This window comes from Musca domestica, unplaced genomic scaffold (genome assembly GCF_030504385.1).
Source record: "Musca domestica strain aabys unplaced genomic scaffold, Musca_domestica.polishedcontigs.V.1.1 177, whole genome shotgun sequence".
NCBI lineage: Eukaryota > Metazoa > Arthropoda > Insecta > Diptera > Muscidae > Musca > Musca domestica.
This window is the reverse complement of record NW_026712235.1, coordinates 725,693-743,181: the sequence shown is the minus strand read 5'-3', so window position 1 is coordinate 743,181 and position 17,489 is coordinate 725,693. Positions and strand designations below refer to the sequence as shown.

General features: G+C 42.5%; 1 protein-coding gene across 1 annotated transcript; it reads right to left on the bottom strand.

Annotated features, from left to right (window-relative positions):
* Nucleotides 1–12,440: 12,440 nt before the first annotated feature.
* LOC131801811 (lipase 3-like) lies at nt 12,441–16,972 on the bottom strand. The gene is made up of 4 exons (XM_059120778.1): nt 16,664–16,972; nt 16,393–16,570; nt 13,268–13,629; nt 12,441–13,197 (listed from the first exon to the last, which is right to left on the bottom strand). The coding sequence occupies exons 1-4, from the start codon at nt 16,922–16,924 to the stop codon at nt 12,637–12,639; spliced, it is 1,362 nt and encodes a 453-aa protein (XP_058976761.1). The 5' UTR covers nt 16,925–16,972; the 3' UTR covers nt 12,441–12,636.
* Between the last annotated feature and the right edge of the window lie 517 nt (nt 16,973–17,489).

Here is a 17,489-nt window from a genome sequence, read left to right as displayed (position 1 = left end):
GTTGTACTCCTGATTACACTGTTGCATTGTAGGACTGATGTATACATGTTGTTTTGGATATTAAACGTACTTATGTGTACTAAATGATACTAAATTTGGTACAATTTAAATTTTCAGTGAACCGAAAGAGTTGGAATCATGAAATTTTAAAAATATAAGATTTCTATATGAATGTATAGTACAGGTTGTTATAAAAATGTGTACTTAAGTGTACTAAATGGTACTAAATTTGGTACAATTTGGATTTGAGTGAACCAAAAGAGCTGGTATTCTGAAAATTGAGAATACGATTACTGTCGGAGTGAAGGATTGGGAGAGTCATTGATGGAATGCAGAAGAGATATACTAAAGTATTTTTGAAAATTAGAGCTTTAGGGTTACGAAAAGTTCTAAAGTGGTATGAAGCTTCTAAAATGGTACCGTTTGGTATTATGTGAACGGATAGAGTAAAGCTATTAAATTTGGTATGAGAATCATGGTTGGCAAAAAAATTTTATATATGAAGTATTTTTGGAAAAGCGCACTAGGTGTGCGAACTGTACTGAATGTTACTTAATTTAGAACAGTTTGGTTGAAGCTGAAATTTTGAAATGTTAAATTGGGGTCCCTGTTAGAGGTTTATTTGTGCTAATCAGGTCGTTTTAATAAATTTGGATTAAATTGGAATTGGGTGAACAGATAGTTCCCAAAATGCTATGAATGTAGTCTGGACATATGGAAGATGTTACGGAAAGATGTAACATCTGTACTAAAAATACTGAATGATACTACAGGATGAGATTAAAAAACTTGAACCAACTTCACCAAATAGTTCAGCTGAAGATGTGCACCTTCGGTTGGCCACCAGAACTCATGCGCCGGCCATGGTGATTGTGTGGGCCGCAATAACAGCCGATGGTCGCTCTCCGCTCGTATTAATCAACCATGGCTTCAGAATAAATGCCGAATATTATCGCAAAAATATTCTGGAGGGTGTATTAAAGCCTTGTGTACGCAAGCATTTTGGCCGCAGACCTTGGACATTCCAACAGGACTCAGCCCATGCAACACCATCGCACTCAGCACGCGCCACCCAAGAATGGTTATAAAACAATTTAAAAAGTATCAGTCGGTATTGCCGACAGATATATACCCTCAGCCTGTGTTCGATTATTTAAATATAATTTGACTAGTGTTACAATTATTCAAACGTTTGACCCTCTATGGAGCAGGTTCCGAAGGAATGGGCCAATATTGTCCATTTCGTATCGGACCCAAGAATATGATATAAATATGACAGATCTTTTGTTTATAGAAATATTGAGATGTGCCAAGTCTAAATGGAATCGGATGTTAATTTGGCGTTTTATGAGCTTCATGGGTATTCAAAATTTCGACACTTTGTGGGGGAGTTACCAGAAGGAGTGGACCGATACATCCCATGTTAACACCGGATCTTGGGTTTATAAAAGTATTGAAATGTGTGAAATTTGAAAACGTTCAGATCCTTACATCACATTATTTAAGAATTATAATTATTCAAAATGTTGACCCTTTGTGGAGGAGGTACTTGATGGAGTGGACCGATATTGTCCATTTTCGCACATGACCTAGCACTGACGCAAATATTAGGATTTGCAAAGTTAGAGCAAAATCGGCTAATCGTTTCTCTTTCTGTGCAATAAATTATTTTCTTTGAAAATTTTGACATTTTGTGTGGGAGGTACCAGAAGGAGTGGGCCGCTAATGCTCATCTCCGAACTAGATCTAAGTTTGACAAAAATATTACGATGTACCAAGTTTGAATCAATTCGGAAACCCCCTTCGAGAGTTATCGTGCGCACCAGCCAGCCAGACAGACGGACGGACATCGGTAGATCGACTCCAAATGTTCTGAAACGGATTTGGTCCAAAGAGACCTAGGGTCTAAAACCATTATTTCGACTAGGCACGTTTTGACCGTATCAAATGATATATACCCTCTGAAGCCATATGGCTGATGGTATAATGAGGTTCCTCGCTTCATTTCCATCGCACAAGGGCCACCAAAATCTCCGGATACCAATCCGTTGGACTTTTGTGTCTGGAGTATTTGGAAAGCAAGGTTGGCACTAAAAAATACCAAAGTGTCGATCACCTCAAGTAAGCGCTTCGCCGAGAATGGGAAAAAATACCGCAAAGCAACATTTCGGCAGCGTGTGACGGTTTCATTTTCCGTTTGAATGCCATAATTCGTGCCAAAGGTGACCAATTCGAACAAATCTAAACGTATTCTAAAATTTGATGCTATTTCCGACCTGTTTTGCTTTCATTCAATGAAACCTAAAAAAATGTAAAAATTATGGCGTTTGACTTTCTACGGTGTTCCTTTTGGAGGTCGTCTTCGTCTAGATAAAATATTCGAGGACTTCTTATTTAAGACCTTTAATAGTTCATTTTCGTGTAAGTTACCGTTTCATAGCTCTTCTAGTTAAAAAATATCTTCTGTAAAAGACCTTTTCTGGCATCTCTTTTTATAGAACCCCCCCTTTCTCGGCCTCATTCTTAATGTGATTTTATGTAAGTCTCCTTCTGTAACGTGCTGATTTCATCACGTACATTTATAAGAACAAACAAACGCACCTATTACACAATGAGAACAACTACAGCGGCCACTGCAAGTGCGACGCTAACTGCACCAACCAACCACCGTCACCATACACACACGACTCGGTCATACGCAGTCAACAAGGCGACAACAGCACGAGCCAACAAACGCAGCATTCATTGGGCGCGTGGTGAACAAAGTAGTTTTCGGTGGTGTGTTGCTCACAGCGTAAGGCTAAAAATTCGCAATGACTTGGTAGAACCGGTCACATATAGTGTTCGGTTTGAGGTGCGATAAAGGGAGGCTCGCTACTGCAGGAGCTTGCCAAAGGGTAGCTAGTGATTTTTCTAAAGATCATCGGCCGTCCTCCGACTAATAAAAGCGTTAGTCGGGAATACTTTTTCCAAGACTGGCTCTCATTAATTTGAGTGGCTGGTAATTCATTTACACAGGGGTTTCGGCTCGCTGTTCCACAGGAGCTTCGGCTCGCTGTTCCACAGGAGTTTCGGCTCGCTGTTCCACAGGAGCTTCGGCTCGCTGTTCCACAGGAACTTCGGTTCGCTGTTCCACAGGAACTTCGGTTCGCTGTTCCACAGGAGTTTCGGCTCGCTGTTCCACAGGAGCTTCGGCTCGCTGTTCCACAGGAACTTCGGTTCGCTGTTCCACAGGAGCTTCGGCTCGCTGTTCCACAGGAGTTTCGGCTCGCTGTTCCACAGGAGCTTCGGCTCGCTGTTCCACAGGAACTTCGGTTCGCTGTTCCACAGGAACTTCGGTTCGCTGTTCCACAGGAGTTTCGGCTCGCTGTTCCACAGGAGCTTCGGCTCGCTGTTCCACAGGAACTTCGGTTCGCTGTTCCACAGGAGTTTCGGCTCGCTGTTCCACAGGAACTTCGGTTCGCTGTTCCACAGGAGTTTCGGCTCGCTGTTCCACAGGAGTTTCGGCTCGCTGTTCCACAGGAGTTTCGGCTCGCTGTTCCACAGGAGTTTCGGCTCGCTGTTCCACAGGAACTTCGGTTCGCTGTTCCACAGGAACTTTGGTTCGCTGTTCCACAGGAGCTTCGGCTCGCTGTTCCACAGGAGTTTCGGCTCGCTGTTCCGTATTATAGTCAAACGTTGGTAGTGGAGTAGACGTAGTTAGAGAATCGTAGCTAGGCTAGTTACCTCGCCCCTGTAGCCGACCCGAATAACAGGAACCCGAGCTGACGAACGAGCCCCGAACCATCTACACGAACGCATCGGTTGCCGAATCTACCCTCAACGAGCTGTCAAACACGAACGAGCCCCGAACCATCTACACGAACGCATCGGTTGCCGAATCTACCCTCAACGAGCTGTCGAACACGAACGAGCACCGAACCATCTACACGAACGCATCGGTTGCCGAATCTACCTTCAACGAGCTGTCGAACACGAACGAACCCCGAACCATCTACACGAACGCATCGGTTGCCGAATCTACCCTCAACGAGCTGCCCAACCAGTACAAATGTCAATCTAATCATCATAATTCCTGATCGTCGACAACCGACGACCACAAGTTCCCGATTACCTTCAAATCGTCACCGAACACAAGTTCCCGATTACCGTCAAATCGTCAACAGACCGCATCACCCGAACACAATCATCATAATTCCTGATCGTCGACAACCGACGACCACAAGTCCCGATTACCTTCAAATCGTCACCGAACACAAGTTCCCGATTACCGTCAAATCGTCAACAGACCGCCTCACCCAAACACAATCATCATAATTCCTGATCGTCGACAACCGACGACCACAAGTTCCCGATTACCTTCAAATCGTCAACGAACACAAGTTCCCGATTACCATCAAATCGTCAACAGACCGCATCACCCGAACACAATCATCATAATTCCTGATCGTCGACAACCGACGACCACAAGTTCCCGATTACCTTCAAATCGTCAACGAACACAAGTTCCCGATTACCATCAAATCGTCAACAGACCGCATCACCCGAACACAATCATCATAATTCCTGATCGTCGACAACCGACGACCACAAGTTCCCGATTACCTTCAAATCGTCAACGAACACAAGTTCCCGATTACCGTCAAATCGTCAACAGACCGCATCACCCGAACACAATCATCATAATTCCTGATCGTCGACAACCGACGACCACAAGTCCCGATTACCTTCAAATCATCAACGAACACAAGTTCCCGATTACCGTCAAATCGTCAACAGACCGCATCGGCCGAACGCAATCATCGTAATAATCTGATCGTCAACGACCGACGACCACAAGTTCCCGATTACCTTCAAATCGTCAACGCAAGCGTCACCCGAACGCAACATCGTAATTCCCTATCTTCTTCACAATCAACCTCCGACGGTCATCCCCGAGTATCCGATCGTCGACTAGCCACACTCACATCAACCACCCGAGTACTCATTGCGTACACCCGACATCATCACTCCCGATTGTTCACGAATCCCCGATCACCAATTAAGCACCTTGGAGTCACGAACATATCCGAAGTCCATTTGCCATCCTATATTCAATACTTATCTTATCGTATTTCAACCCGAGTAGATTGTAATCTAGAATTAAAGATCAATAAAACATCCGATATTTACCCCCAGGAAAGGGAGAAATCTACTCTTATTATTTCATAAGGTTTAGTGGGTCCTTATGGCGACCCTGGGTACAGCTGAGCTTACCTCAGCCGACGAGAAAACCACGTTACAAATGGCGCCCGAGCAGGGACCTGATTCGAAATCGCATCGCGGCAAAACCGAAACATCCGCCACCGAGGACGAGTCAAGTCAGAAATACGATAAGAAATTGAAACCCGAATCCCTAGGATGGATTTATCTGCTGAAGAAAGAACAACTGATAGAGCAATGCCAGGCGGCAGCTATACAAACAGAGGGATATACGGTCGAGCACCTAAGGAGGCAGCTGGCGGACTTCGTGAGAAAAAAGCGACTGAGGAGTTCGACCGAGAATTTATTACGTGACTTGGAAAATGAGCTCCAGGCAGAAGAAAAAACAGTCGTCACTCAAGAGTGTTTGCAGATTTCCAAGCGACCTCCTCGCCGGGAGAGTTGTGATTCCGAGACCATGAGTATGGTACAGCGATGGAACTTAAAATTTACAGGCGAGGGAGATTTGTCCGAGTTTTTGGAAAGACTAGAGGAATTGGCCGAGTGCTACCGAATACCCCACGACCGAGTGCTACCGAATACCCCACGACCACCCTGCCCTGCATCCTGGAAGGTAACGCGCTTAAATGGTATAGAGTCAAGAAAGGGGATATCACGACCTGGAAGTCGTTCCGAATAGAGGCCGAAAAATTTTTCTTGTCAAAACGTCATTTAACACAACTTGAACACTCGTTTTATAACAGGCGACAATTCAATCGGGAGAAGGCCAAGGATTTTGTTCTTCAAATGCTAACCATGGCAAAGCAACATCCTACCCTACGACAAGTGGACCACCTGGATCGGATTTACGACGGCCTTCGACCCGAATACCGTCATTACGTTCGTCGGAGTGACTTTCAGACTTTGGACGAATTGATGTCTCTGGTGGACGATTTCGAGCTGTTGAAGAAGGACGAGGCTCGTGTCGAACGTCCACATACGTCTCACATGGTATCGCAGACCTCGGGAGGATATAATAGGTCAACGCATTGTTGGCGTTGCAAAAAGAAGGGTCATATACGCTACCAGTGCCAAGAAAAGGGAAAATTGTTTTGCTCCCATTGTGGCAAGGAGGGTATACTATCCCGGAACTGCGAGTGCCGAGCGAACCCGACCATCGACACCGATCATCATGGGAGATATTACATTTGGATCTTCCACAATGGGAAAGGTTTGTGGGCTCTCGTAGATACCGGAGCTTCGCTTACCTACATCGATAGCTCAGTCGGCAAGTGGTTGGACACGAAAAGGGTTAAACCGATCACGATAACCCGAAGAGTACAGCTTGCTGACCAACAAATGGCCACCTGTGGAAGGGTATACCCGGTGTCGATTGTCTTCAACGACCAAGCCACCTCCATAGAGGCGACAGTACTACCGACGCTTGCCGAACCTGTAGTTCTAGGGATGGATTTCCTGCTGAAAAGAGGTCTGGATATCGTCTTAGACGGGAAGGTCGTCCCCAAGGCAGCGATTACTGATCGCTCCGGTCTGCATTACCTGCACAGCATATCGGACTGGGTGCTGTCGCCCCAAAAGAAGAACCAGTTACCCGAGAATCATGTAATACCTCACCGACGAGCCTATGAAAACTACAACGGTTTCCGTACCAGAGTTCGACGATCCTTCCGAGTTCATACCAAATTAGTCACCAACACGGATTTTACGAAGGCTAAACCTTTAAAAGTTCCAGTCCAGTCGCCAACTAAAACATGCAAACCCCCGGAATCAAGACAGCGAATTACCGCAAAAACAAAATCGGTGTCTCCGCCGGCAAGTTTATCGAAGAGGCAGATGGCAATTGAACCAGCAACTAGAGACCTTTTGCCGAAATATCAACAAGGAAAGACGACCAAGGCTGCACAGCCTGCAGCACCAGCATATTATCATATAACCCGGCCGAAACAGCACGACTATCTCCGTGAAGCATCACTTTCCCAAGCAGGGGGGGGATGTAACGTGCTGATTTCATCACGTACATTTATAAGAACAAACAAACGCACCTATTACACAATGAGAACAACTACAGCGGCCACTGCAAGTGCGACGCTAACTGCACCAACCAACCACCGTCACCATACACACACGACTCGGTCATACGCAGTCAACAAGGCGACAACAGCACGAGCCAACAAACGCAGCATTCATTGGGCGCGTGGTGAACAAAGTAGTTTTCGGTGGTGTGTTGCTCACAGCGTAAGGCTAAAAATTCGCAATGACTTGGTAGAACCGGTCACATATAGTGTTCGGTTTGAGGTGCGATAAAGGGAGGCTCGCTACTGCAGGAGCTTGCCAAAGGGTAGCTAGTGATTTTTCTAAAGATCATCGGCCGTCCTCCGACTAATAAAAGCGTTAGTCGGGAATACTTTTTCCAAGACTGGCTCTCATTAATTTGAGTGGCTGGTAATTCATTTACACAGGGGTTTCGGCTCGCTGTTCCACAGGAGCTTCGGCTCGCTGTTCCACAGGAGTTTCGGCTCGCTGTTCCACAGGAGCTTCGGCTCGCTGTTCCACAGGAACTTCGGTTCGCTGTTCCACAGGAACTTCGGTTCGCTGTTCCACAGGAGTTTCGGCTCGCTGTTCCACAGGAGCTTCGGCTCGCTGTTCCACAGGAACTTCGGTTCGCTGTTCCACAGGAGCTTCGGCTCGCTGTTCCACAGGAGTTTCGGCTCGCTGTTCCACAGGAGCTTCGGCTCGCTGTTCCACAGGAACTTCGGTTCGCTGTTCCACAGGAACTTCGGTTCGCTGTTCCACAGGAGTTTCGGCTCGCTGTTCCACAGGAGCTTCGGCTCGCTGTTCCACAGGAACTTCGGTTCGCTGTTCCACAGGAGTTTCGGCTCGCTGTTCCACAGGAACTTCGGTTCGCTGTTCCACAGGAGTTTCGGCTCGCTGTTCCACAGGAGTTTCGGCTCGCTGTTCCACAGGAGTTTCGGCTCGCTGTTCCACAGGAGTTTCGGCTCGCTGTTCCACAGGAACTTCGGTTCGCTGTTCCACAGGAACTTTGGTTCGCTGTTCCACAGGAGCTTCGGCTCGCTGTTCCACAGGAGTTTCGGCTCGCTGTTCCGTATTATAGTCAAACGTTGGTAGTGGAGTAGACGTAGTTAGAGAATCGTAGCTAGGCTAGTTACCTCGCCCCTGTAGCCGACCCGAATAACAGGAACCCGAGCTGACGAACGAGCCCCGAACCATCTACACGAACGCATCGGTTGCCGAATCTACCCTCAACGAGCTGTCAAACACGAACGAGCCCCGAACCATCTACACGAACGCATCGGTTGCCGAATCTACCCTCAACGAGCTGTCGAACACGAACGAGCACCGAACCATCTACACGAACGCATCGGTTGCCGAATCTACCTTCAACGAGCTGTCGAACACGAACGAACCCCGAACCATCTACACGAACGCATCGGTTGCCGAATCTACCCTCAACGAGCTGCCCAACCAGTACAAATGTCAATCTAATCATCATAATTCCTGATCGTCGACAACCGACGACCACAAGTTCCCGATTACCTTCAAATCGTCACCGAACACAAGTTCCCGATTACCGTCAAATCGTCAACAGACCGCATCACCCGAACACAATCATCATAATTCCTGATCGTCGACAACCGACGACCACAAGTCCCGATTACCTTCAAATCGTCACCGAACACAAGTTCCCGATTACCGTCAAATCGTCAACAGACCGCCTCACCCAAACACAATCATCATAATTCCTGATCGTCGACAACCGACGACCACAAGTTCCCGATTACCTTCAAATCGTCAACGAACACAAGTTCCCGATTACCATCAAATCGTCAACAGACCGCATCACCCGAACACAATCATCATAATTCCTGATCGTCGACAACCGACGACCACAAGTTCCCGATTACCTTCAAATCGTCAACGAACACAAGTTCCCGATTACCATCAAATCGTCAACAGACCGCATCACCCGAACACAATCATCATAATTCCTGATCGTCGACAACCGACGACCACAAGTTCCCGATTACCTTCAAATCGTCAACGAACACAAGTTCCCGATTACCGTCAAATCGTCAACAGACCGCATCACCCGAACACAATCATCATAATTCCTGATCGTCGACAACCGACGACCACAAGTCCCGATTACCTTCAAATCATCAACGAACACAAGTTCCCGATTACCGTCAAATCGTCAACAGACCGCATCGGCCGAACGCAATCATCGTAATAATCTGATCGTCAACGACCGACGACCACAAGTTCCCGATTACCTTCAAATCGTCAACGCAAGCGTCACCCGAACGCAACATCGTAATTCCCTATCTTCTTCACAATCAACCTCCGACGGTCATCCCCGAGTATCCGATCGTCGACTAGCCACACTCACATCAACCACCCGAGTACTCATTGCGTACACCCGACATCATCACTCCCGATTGTTCACGAATCCCCGATCACCAATTAAGCACCTTGGAGTCACGAACATATCCGAAGTCCATTTGCCATCCTATATTCAATACTTATCTTATCGTATTTCAACCCGAGTAGATTGTAATCTAGAATTAAAGATCAATAAAACATCCGATATTTACCCCCAGGAAAGGGAGAAATCTACTCTTATTATTTCATAAGGTTTAGTGGGTCCTTATGGCGACCCTGGGTACAGCTGAGCTTACCTCAGCCGACGAGAAAACCACGTTACACTTCTTATAGTAAGTCTTTTTAAAGCCGTTTTCTTATATTAACCTGTTTTCGGGACCCCTTCTAAAAAAATACCTTGTCAATGGCTAATTTGTATGAAAAACCTTTTTGGGAGTCTTCTATTTGAAAAAGTCATTTTCTAGGTTTACTTTGTATAAAAGACCATTGCAGGTTTTTTTTTTTTTTTTTTTTTTTTTGTACAAATGATATTTTCGAATTCTTCCTCTTGGAAGACATTTTTGAGGTCTGTGAAAGCGGTACATGTGGAAGTCGGGGTCTCCAAGGTCTTCTTTTAATGGAAGATCTGTTCTAGATTTTTTCGGGTAGAAGACCCTTATAAGGTTTCCTTAATATAGAATATATTTTCGTAAAAACTTTTTGGCAAGATCATCTTCTAAAAGTCCTTTCCAGAGCCTTCTTTCCCAACGCTCGCACATTGATAAGAACACTTTTGTCAGTCTTTTGTCTTACTCGGTTGAAAAAGTTGCATTCTTCTCAACGATCACACACATACCGCAGTTGCAGTTTTTTTATCCCACCATGTACATTCATTCTAAAATTCTTATACCCTCCACCATTCTATGGAGGGTATATTAACTTTGTCATTCCGTGTGTAACTCCTCAAAATATTCATAATAGACCCTACAAAGTATATATGTTCGGGATCGGCGTACAATTCTAAGACGATCTAACGATGTCAACCTCTCTGTGTGTCTCTCTTTTGTAATCACGCTATCTTTCGAACGAATTGTCATAGAAAGCTAAAATTTTGCATACATGCATAGTTTACCAGCAGGCAGGCTAAGTCCGTAAATGGGTCATGTCGGTCCAAGTTTTCGTATAGTCCCCATATAACAGTACCTCCCGATATTCGGCATTTTGATGATTTTAGCGGCATTATTTACCAGAATGATTTCAAATTTGGTATTTGAAGTTTTTAATGGATACTTCAGCCTATGACAGAAAATTGTTTGTGCAGGTCCAAGTCTTCGTATAGCCCCCATATAACGGCACCTCCCGTTTTTCGGTCTTTTGATGATTTTGGCGACATTATTCACCGGAATTGTTTCAAATTTGGTATTTGAAGTTCGTAATGGATACTACAGCCTAAGAAAGAAAATTGTGTATAACCCCCATATAACTGTACCTCCCTATATTGGGTATTTTGATGATTTTAGCTACATTATTCACCGGCATTGTTTAAAACTTGGTATTTGAAGTTCGTAATGGGTATTACAGGTTATGACAAAAAATTTCCTATACAAGTCCACATCTTCGTATAGCCCCCATAAAACCGTACCTTCCGATATTCGGTATTTTGATAATTCCAGCAACATTATTCAGCAGAATCGTTTTAAATTTCGTATTTGAAGTTCGTAATAGGTACTACAGGCTATGCAGGCCCAAGTCTTCGTATATCGCGAATATAACGGTACCTCCCGATATTCGGTACTTTGATGATTTTAGCGACATTATTCACCGGAATTGTTTAAAATTTGGTATTTAAGTTCGTAATGGATACTACAGCCTAAGACAGAAATTGTCTGTGATGATTTCAGCAACATTATTAACCAGAATCGTTTCAAATTTCGTATTTGCAGTTCGTAATGGGTACTACAGGTTATAACAAAAAATGTTGTATGCAGGTCCAAGTCTTCGTATAGCCCCCATATAACGGTTCCCGCCGATATTCGGTATTTTGATGATTTCAGCAACATTATTCACCGGAATCATTTCAAATTTCGTATTGGAGGATACTAATGGGTGCTAAAGCCTATGCAGGTCCACGGTTTCGTATAGCCCCGGTTTTCATTTAAGTGGTAGTTTTCGAATTTTTTTTTTGGAATTTTTCAAGTTCCTTCCAAATGGTGGAGGTTATTAAAAGTTCGGCCCAGCCGAACTTAGCTACTTTTATACTTGTTTTTTTTTTATTATTTTAATACACCTTTTAAACTTGTCATATCAAATTTCGACTATTAACAAAGGTTTGTAAAATGTATTGCATGAATTGTCTCAATTTAGTAATCGCTCAAATACTTAGGTATCGTCAATTTCAAATTGTTCTTAATTTATGGTTATTTTTATATTTATTACTATCTATGGAACGACTATGGGAACAAATTTCATTTTCTGGACTTTGTATTTTTTGTGTCGTGGTCTTTGTTTATTTTTGGATCCGCAATAAGAAACTGAAAATTTGTTTGTAACCGGTCATTACCTGTTATTTTGTATTTGAGCTATTCATCTTATTTTTATATGCTTGTGTGACAATATCACGGTGTCTTATCACAGGTTTTTATTAAATTATTTGTATTTTTTATTGTTGTTGTTGTAATATTTATTACTGGTGGTCACCAATTTGCATGTCATGCAAGTTAAGCAGTTGAATTTTGGGCAAAAAAAGTTGGATATTATCTCACATTAGCGCTCTCTATGCACAGCATCTTGTGCGAGCTGTTTAAACCAGGGTTGCCAAAAGGCTAAATATCACTCCTTAGTAAAAAAATTCCACCCTCTTAATTTTTAAAAAAATAATAGCATTTATTTTACCTTTCCTCCCTTCACAAACACTTAAACGCTAATAGCATCTAATTCTGTTCTAAAAAATACGCCTAAAAATAATAATTAAATAAAACCTAAAAACTAAACCAAATAAAAATACCACATTTCAATTTATTATCCCCTATTTCGGAGGACAGGTCACCTGCCCTCTTACATTTCATCAAAATCTCCCCGTTCGGTCATCTCCATGAGATCCAACACCTTATTGTAGAGCAGCTCACGTGAATCAATGCCCCACACAAAATCCAAATGATTAAATTTCGGATCCGTAACCAAATAATAGCTCACAACATTGGGCAGACCTTGGCGCAACCTCTCCACATCCTTGGGAGTTGCCAACCAATCGTTTAGCGAATAGTGTAGGGCAACCTTGGTCCGGACATTGTCCAGTTTATAGTCTGGTGGATTAATGCTACCATAACGCCAGTGGTTACGTATCCAACCATAATCGTATTGGCGGAAATGTCCGCTATGTTTCAGCTGGCCATAGTGTTGCATTTGTTTGGTGGCAGCACCGGCTGGGGCATGACCCAACACCACCGGCAGCATGGTCTCGTTCATTTGTTGCTTATCAAAGCCGGCCACCAGGAAAATGACATTTGAGCAGATTTCCTCCGTGAAAGAATTCTCATCGCATACGATTTGAGTGAAAAGGCTAATAAATTCGTTGCTGGGTAAAAATTCATGGGCCCCGATTAGTTTGAGCAGTAACTGGGTAGGGAAGAGGAGAAGGAAAAATTTAATCTAAAAATAAGATAAATATTCATCTTTCATCTCTTACCGCCAATGGTTCCTGAAAGAAGGCCATAAATTCCACCACCGGACTCTTGGCATGTTTGATGTAGGCCACCGGGGCCAGGGCTTGCATCAGCAGCACCTTATCACACATATCGGGCCTTTCGCTACACATAATGAAATAGGTCATGGTACCCTGCGAGTGTCCAATATAGTGCAACTGCACCTCCGATGTCAAATCCAGGATATAATTAATTGTGGCCGGCAAATCGTATTTGCCCATTTCATGAAATGTAAAATCCCAAAATGCGGCATGCTTGGTCGTGTATTTGGTGTGATTGCGGGAATATGTGTTGCCGCGCACATTTGTCATCCACACGTCGTAACCTTTTTCATAGAGCAGATAAGCTGTGGGGAGAAGGGGGAAATGTTTTAGAAATTATAATTAATATATAATTAATATATTTTTTGCTGTTCGAAAGAGGGGATTTTAATCGAAACACACAAGCGAAAATACGTCAATCGAAGTGATTGATTATTTCTTTTTGTTTTGGTTCGTGAGGCTTATATGACTTGCGCATCATATTCTTGATCTCAACCTAATTATCAGTGATGCTGATTTTTGGGGATGGGGATTTTTGTTTAGATTTAAATTCATGGGAATTCACCAATACCCTACACTGCACCTCGGAAAGGCTAGTCTACGCCAATTTTTGGTATATTTTATATGAAAAAGGTAATTTTTATACCCTCCAACATTCTATGGAGGGTATATTAACTTTGTAACTCCTCGAAATACCCATGTCACGCCCACTTCTGACATGATCACCGAAAAAATCCAAGTAGATCTAGCGATATCCGTCTGTCTGTGTGTATGTCCGTCTGTCTGTTGTAATCAAGCTATATTTCGAACAAATTGGGATAGAACGCTAAAATTTTGCACACATGTGTATTTTGACAGGTTAAGTTCGTAACATGTATCGAATATTCGGTATTTTGACGCTTTTAAAGACATTTTTAAACCGGAATTGTCTTAAATTTCGTATTTAAAGCTTGCAATGGGTACTACAACCTTTGACAAAAAATTGCGTATGCAGGTCCACGTCTTCGTATAGCCCCCATATAACAGTACCTCCCGATATTCGGTATTTTGATGATTTTAGCGACATTACTCACCGGAATTGTATCAAATTTTGATTTATTTGAGGATGCTAATGGCTACTACAACCACTGCCAAAAAATTGCGTATGCAGGTCCATGCCTTCGTATAGCCCCCATATAACGATACCTCCGGATATTCGGTATTTTGATGATTTTAGCAACATTATTCTCCGGAATTGCTTCAAATTTGAAGTTCGTAATGGATACTTCAAACCAAGACAGAAAATTGTGTATGCAGCAGGTCCACGTCTTCGTATGGCCCCCATATAACACCACCTACCTTCGATATTTTGATTAATTTAGCGTCATTATTCACCGGAATTGTTTCAAAATTGGTATTTGAAGTTCGTAATGGATACTACAGCCTAAGACAAAAAATTGTCTGTGCAGGTCCACGTCTTCGTATAGCCCCCATATAATGGTACCTCCCGATATTCGGCGTTTTCATGATTTTAGCGACATTATTAACCGGAATTGTTTTAATTTTGGTATTTGAGGTTCGTAATGGACACTACAGCCTAAGACAGAAAATTGTCTGTGGAGGTCCATGTCTTCGTATAGCCCCCATATAGCGGTACCTCCCTATATTCGGTATTTTCATGATTTTAGCGATATTATTTGCCGGAATTATTATAAATTTCATATTTAAAGTTCGTAATGGGTACTACAGCCTATGACAAAAAATTGTGTATGCAGGTCAACGCCTTCGTATAGCCCCCATATAACACCACCTCCCGATAGTCGGCATTTTGATGATTTTAGCGACATTATTCACCGGAATCGTTTCAAATTTCGTATTTGAAGTTCGTGATGGATACTCAATGCATGACAGAAAATTGTCTTTACAGTTCCACGACTTCGTATAGCCCCCATATAACAAAACCTCCCGATATTCGGTATTTTGATGATTTTAACGATATTATTTACCGGAATTGTTTTAAATTTGGTATTTGGAGTTCGTAATAGATATTACAGCCTATGACAGAAAATTGCCCATTCAGGTACCAGTCTTCGTATTGCCCCCATATAACGATACCTCCCGATATTCGGTATTTTAATTTTAAATTTATGCAGATCCTCGTTTTCGTATTCGTTTTTCATTTAAACGATATTTTTTTATGATTTTTTTTTTAATTTTTTAAATTTCTCCCAAATGGTGGAGGGTATTAAGGAATTAGCTGGGAGTTCGTAATTTCAGAGTACTAAAAAATACCAAAATAATGAGTAACTGCTTCAACCATAAACATTTTTCAATAGGATCAAAAAAGGGCAGGAAACATTTCTAAAATGTACGTGATTGTTATCGAACGATGTCGAAAAGAGCTGAAACTTTGCTTTTATCCGAGATTGTATAGATAGAAGGTACATAATAGTATAATATTCTTATCTGGTGATAGATAAGGCGTAGCTCTTTCAGTGTTTGCTGAGAGATGGAAAGCATGGCCAAAATGTAAAAAATACTAGAAATCAGATATCCTTACAAGAAAGCTGTTCCAAAAGTGGCCCAATATGACCCATTTCTATTCCAATGATTCTGGATGTAATTTAATGATCTCTATCAAAATGTTAAGGCTCTATCCTAAATGTTTCGAAACTATAGAGGTCCTTTTGTATATGGTCAAAACTATATAAGGGCTTCAACAACTTCTGGCCGAAGAATCCAGAACTTCTGTGGATTGGACATTGGGTAATGAATCAGAGGAGTAAGAAAATAATTTCGAAATCTTTTTGGAAGTTGTTTGGATTTCTTTCGTTTTATGTACCACACATAGGTCTGATCTCACTCAAAAAGGAAATTCTTAACAAAATATTCTTGAATTCGATATTGTGTAATAAATCAGAGGAATAAAAAAAGAAATTTTAACATCTCTCCGGAAGTAGTTTTTTTTTTTTTTGGAATAATTTTTTGGATTCAGTCCTTTGTGTCCTTTTTTAAATGACACTTGCTTTTTTCGCTTGTTTTTTTTTATTTTTGTTTTTCGTACCACACTCTATCTGATGATTACTCACCCAATCCCTTATTCGGGCCCATCATAACCCATGTGGCCGAGGAATCCAAAAGGCCATGGGTTAAAAGCACCGGCATTGCTCCGTGATTGGCAATGCGATGTAATTCCAAAATATAGCCATCGTCGGTGATGGCATGATGCACTTCCGAAGGATAACCATATTTTCTTATCAGATCAGGCTAAATTAAGAGCAAAAAATATTCACTTTAGAATATTTACCAACACTCTATTCACACACACACACAAACACATTCACGTCGTTGTCAACCAACCGTTTTCAATATTGAATCTTCAATAATATTCGGATCAATAGTAACATCGCCCAGCAACGATTTCACGGAACTATGAACTTGTCTTTGAATCTTCGCACTGCCCTCATTGAAAACCAAGCTGGGGAATTTGGGAATGTCAAATAAATTAATGTTTCCCAACGAAAAGGACCATGTCGCTGATGGGGTCAGCAGGTCATCTGCCCAGCAATAATTTGCACCGAGTAGCAGTAGCAGAGCTATATAATTTCTCGTTATTGTCATAGTCGCGCGCACGTATTCTTTATTGTAGCAAGTCTTTAAGTTAACTGATCGCAAAATTCTCAAGCAATTCCTCCCAGGGTTCTCAATGAACCGTTGGCGTTGTAGTCGTTGCCGGTTGTGTTGTCGTCTCCGTTTTATTGTGGATTATTATTTTTATTTATATATTATTATTATTATTTTTATCATACTTATTTTCATGAATTCATCAGGTGGGTTGGTAAGTTGGGCGCTATCCCCCCCACTCCCTCTTCCCTTCCCATCATATATACCACATTAATTGATCGATTAAAAAATTCAAAAAAAAAAAAGAAGCAAGATCTCTCAGTTAGTTTGCTTTGTGAAGCGATGAAGCTGCCGAGTATGCGAGCACTGAAAACCAGACTTGTTATCGCCACCGCATCTACGAGACATTGCAATTTTCGGCAATGAATGACTGTGTGGTCCGCTGAATTGACAAATTGAGCTGTGCGGATTTGTTTTCTTTGTTTTAATGACGTGCTTCTCCACTTTGTGAGTGATTAGCGAAAGTTTCCGAGTGAGGAGAAACATTATACCTATTTCATTA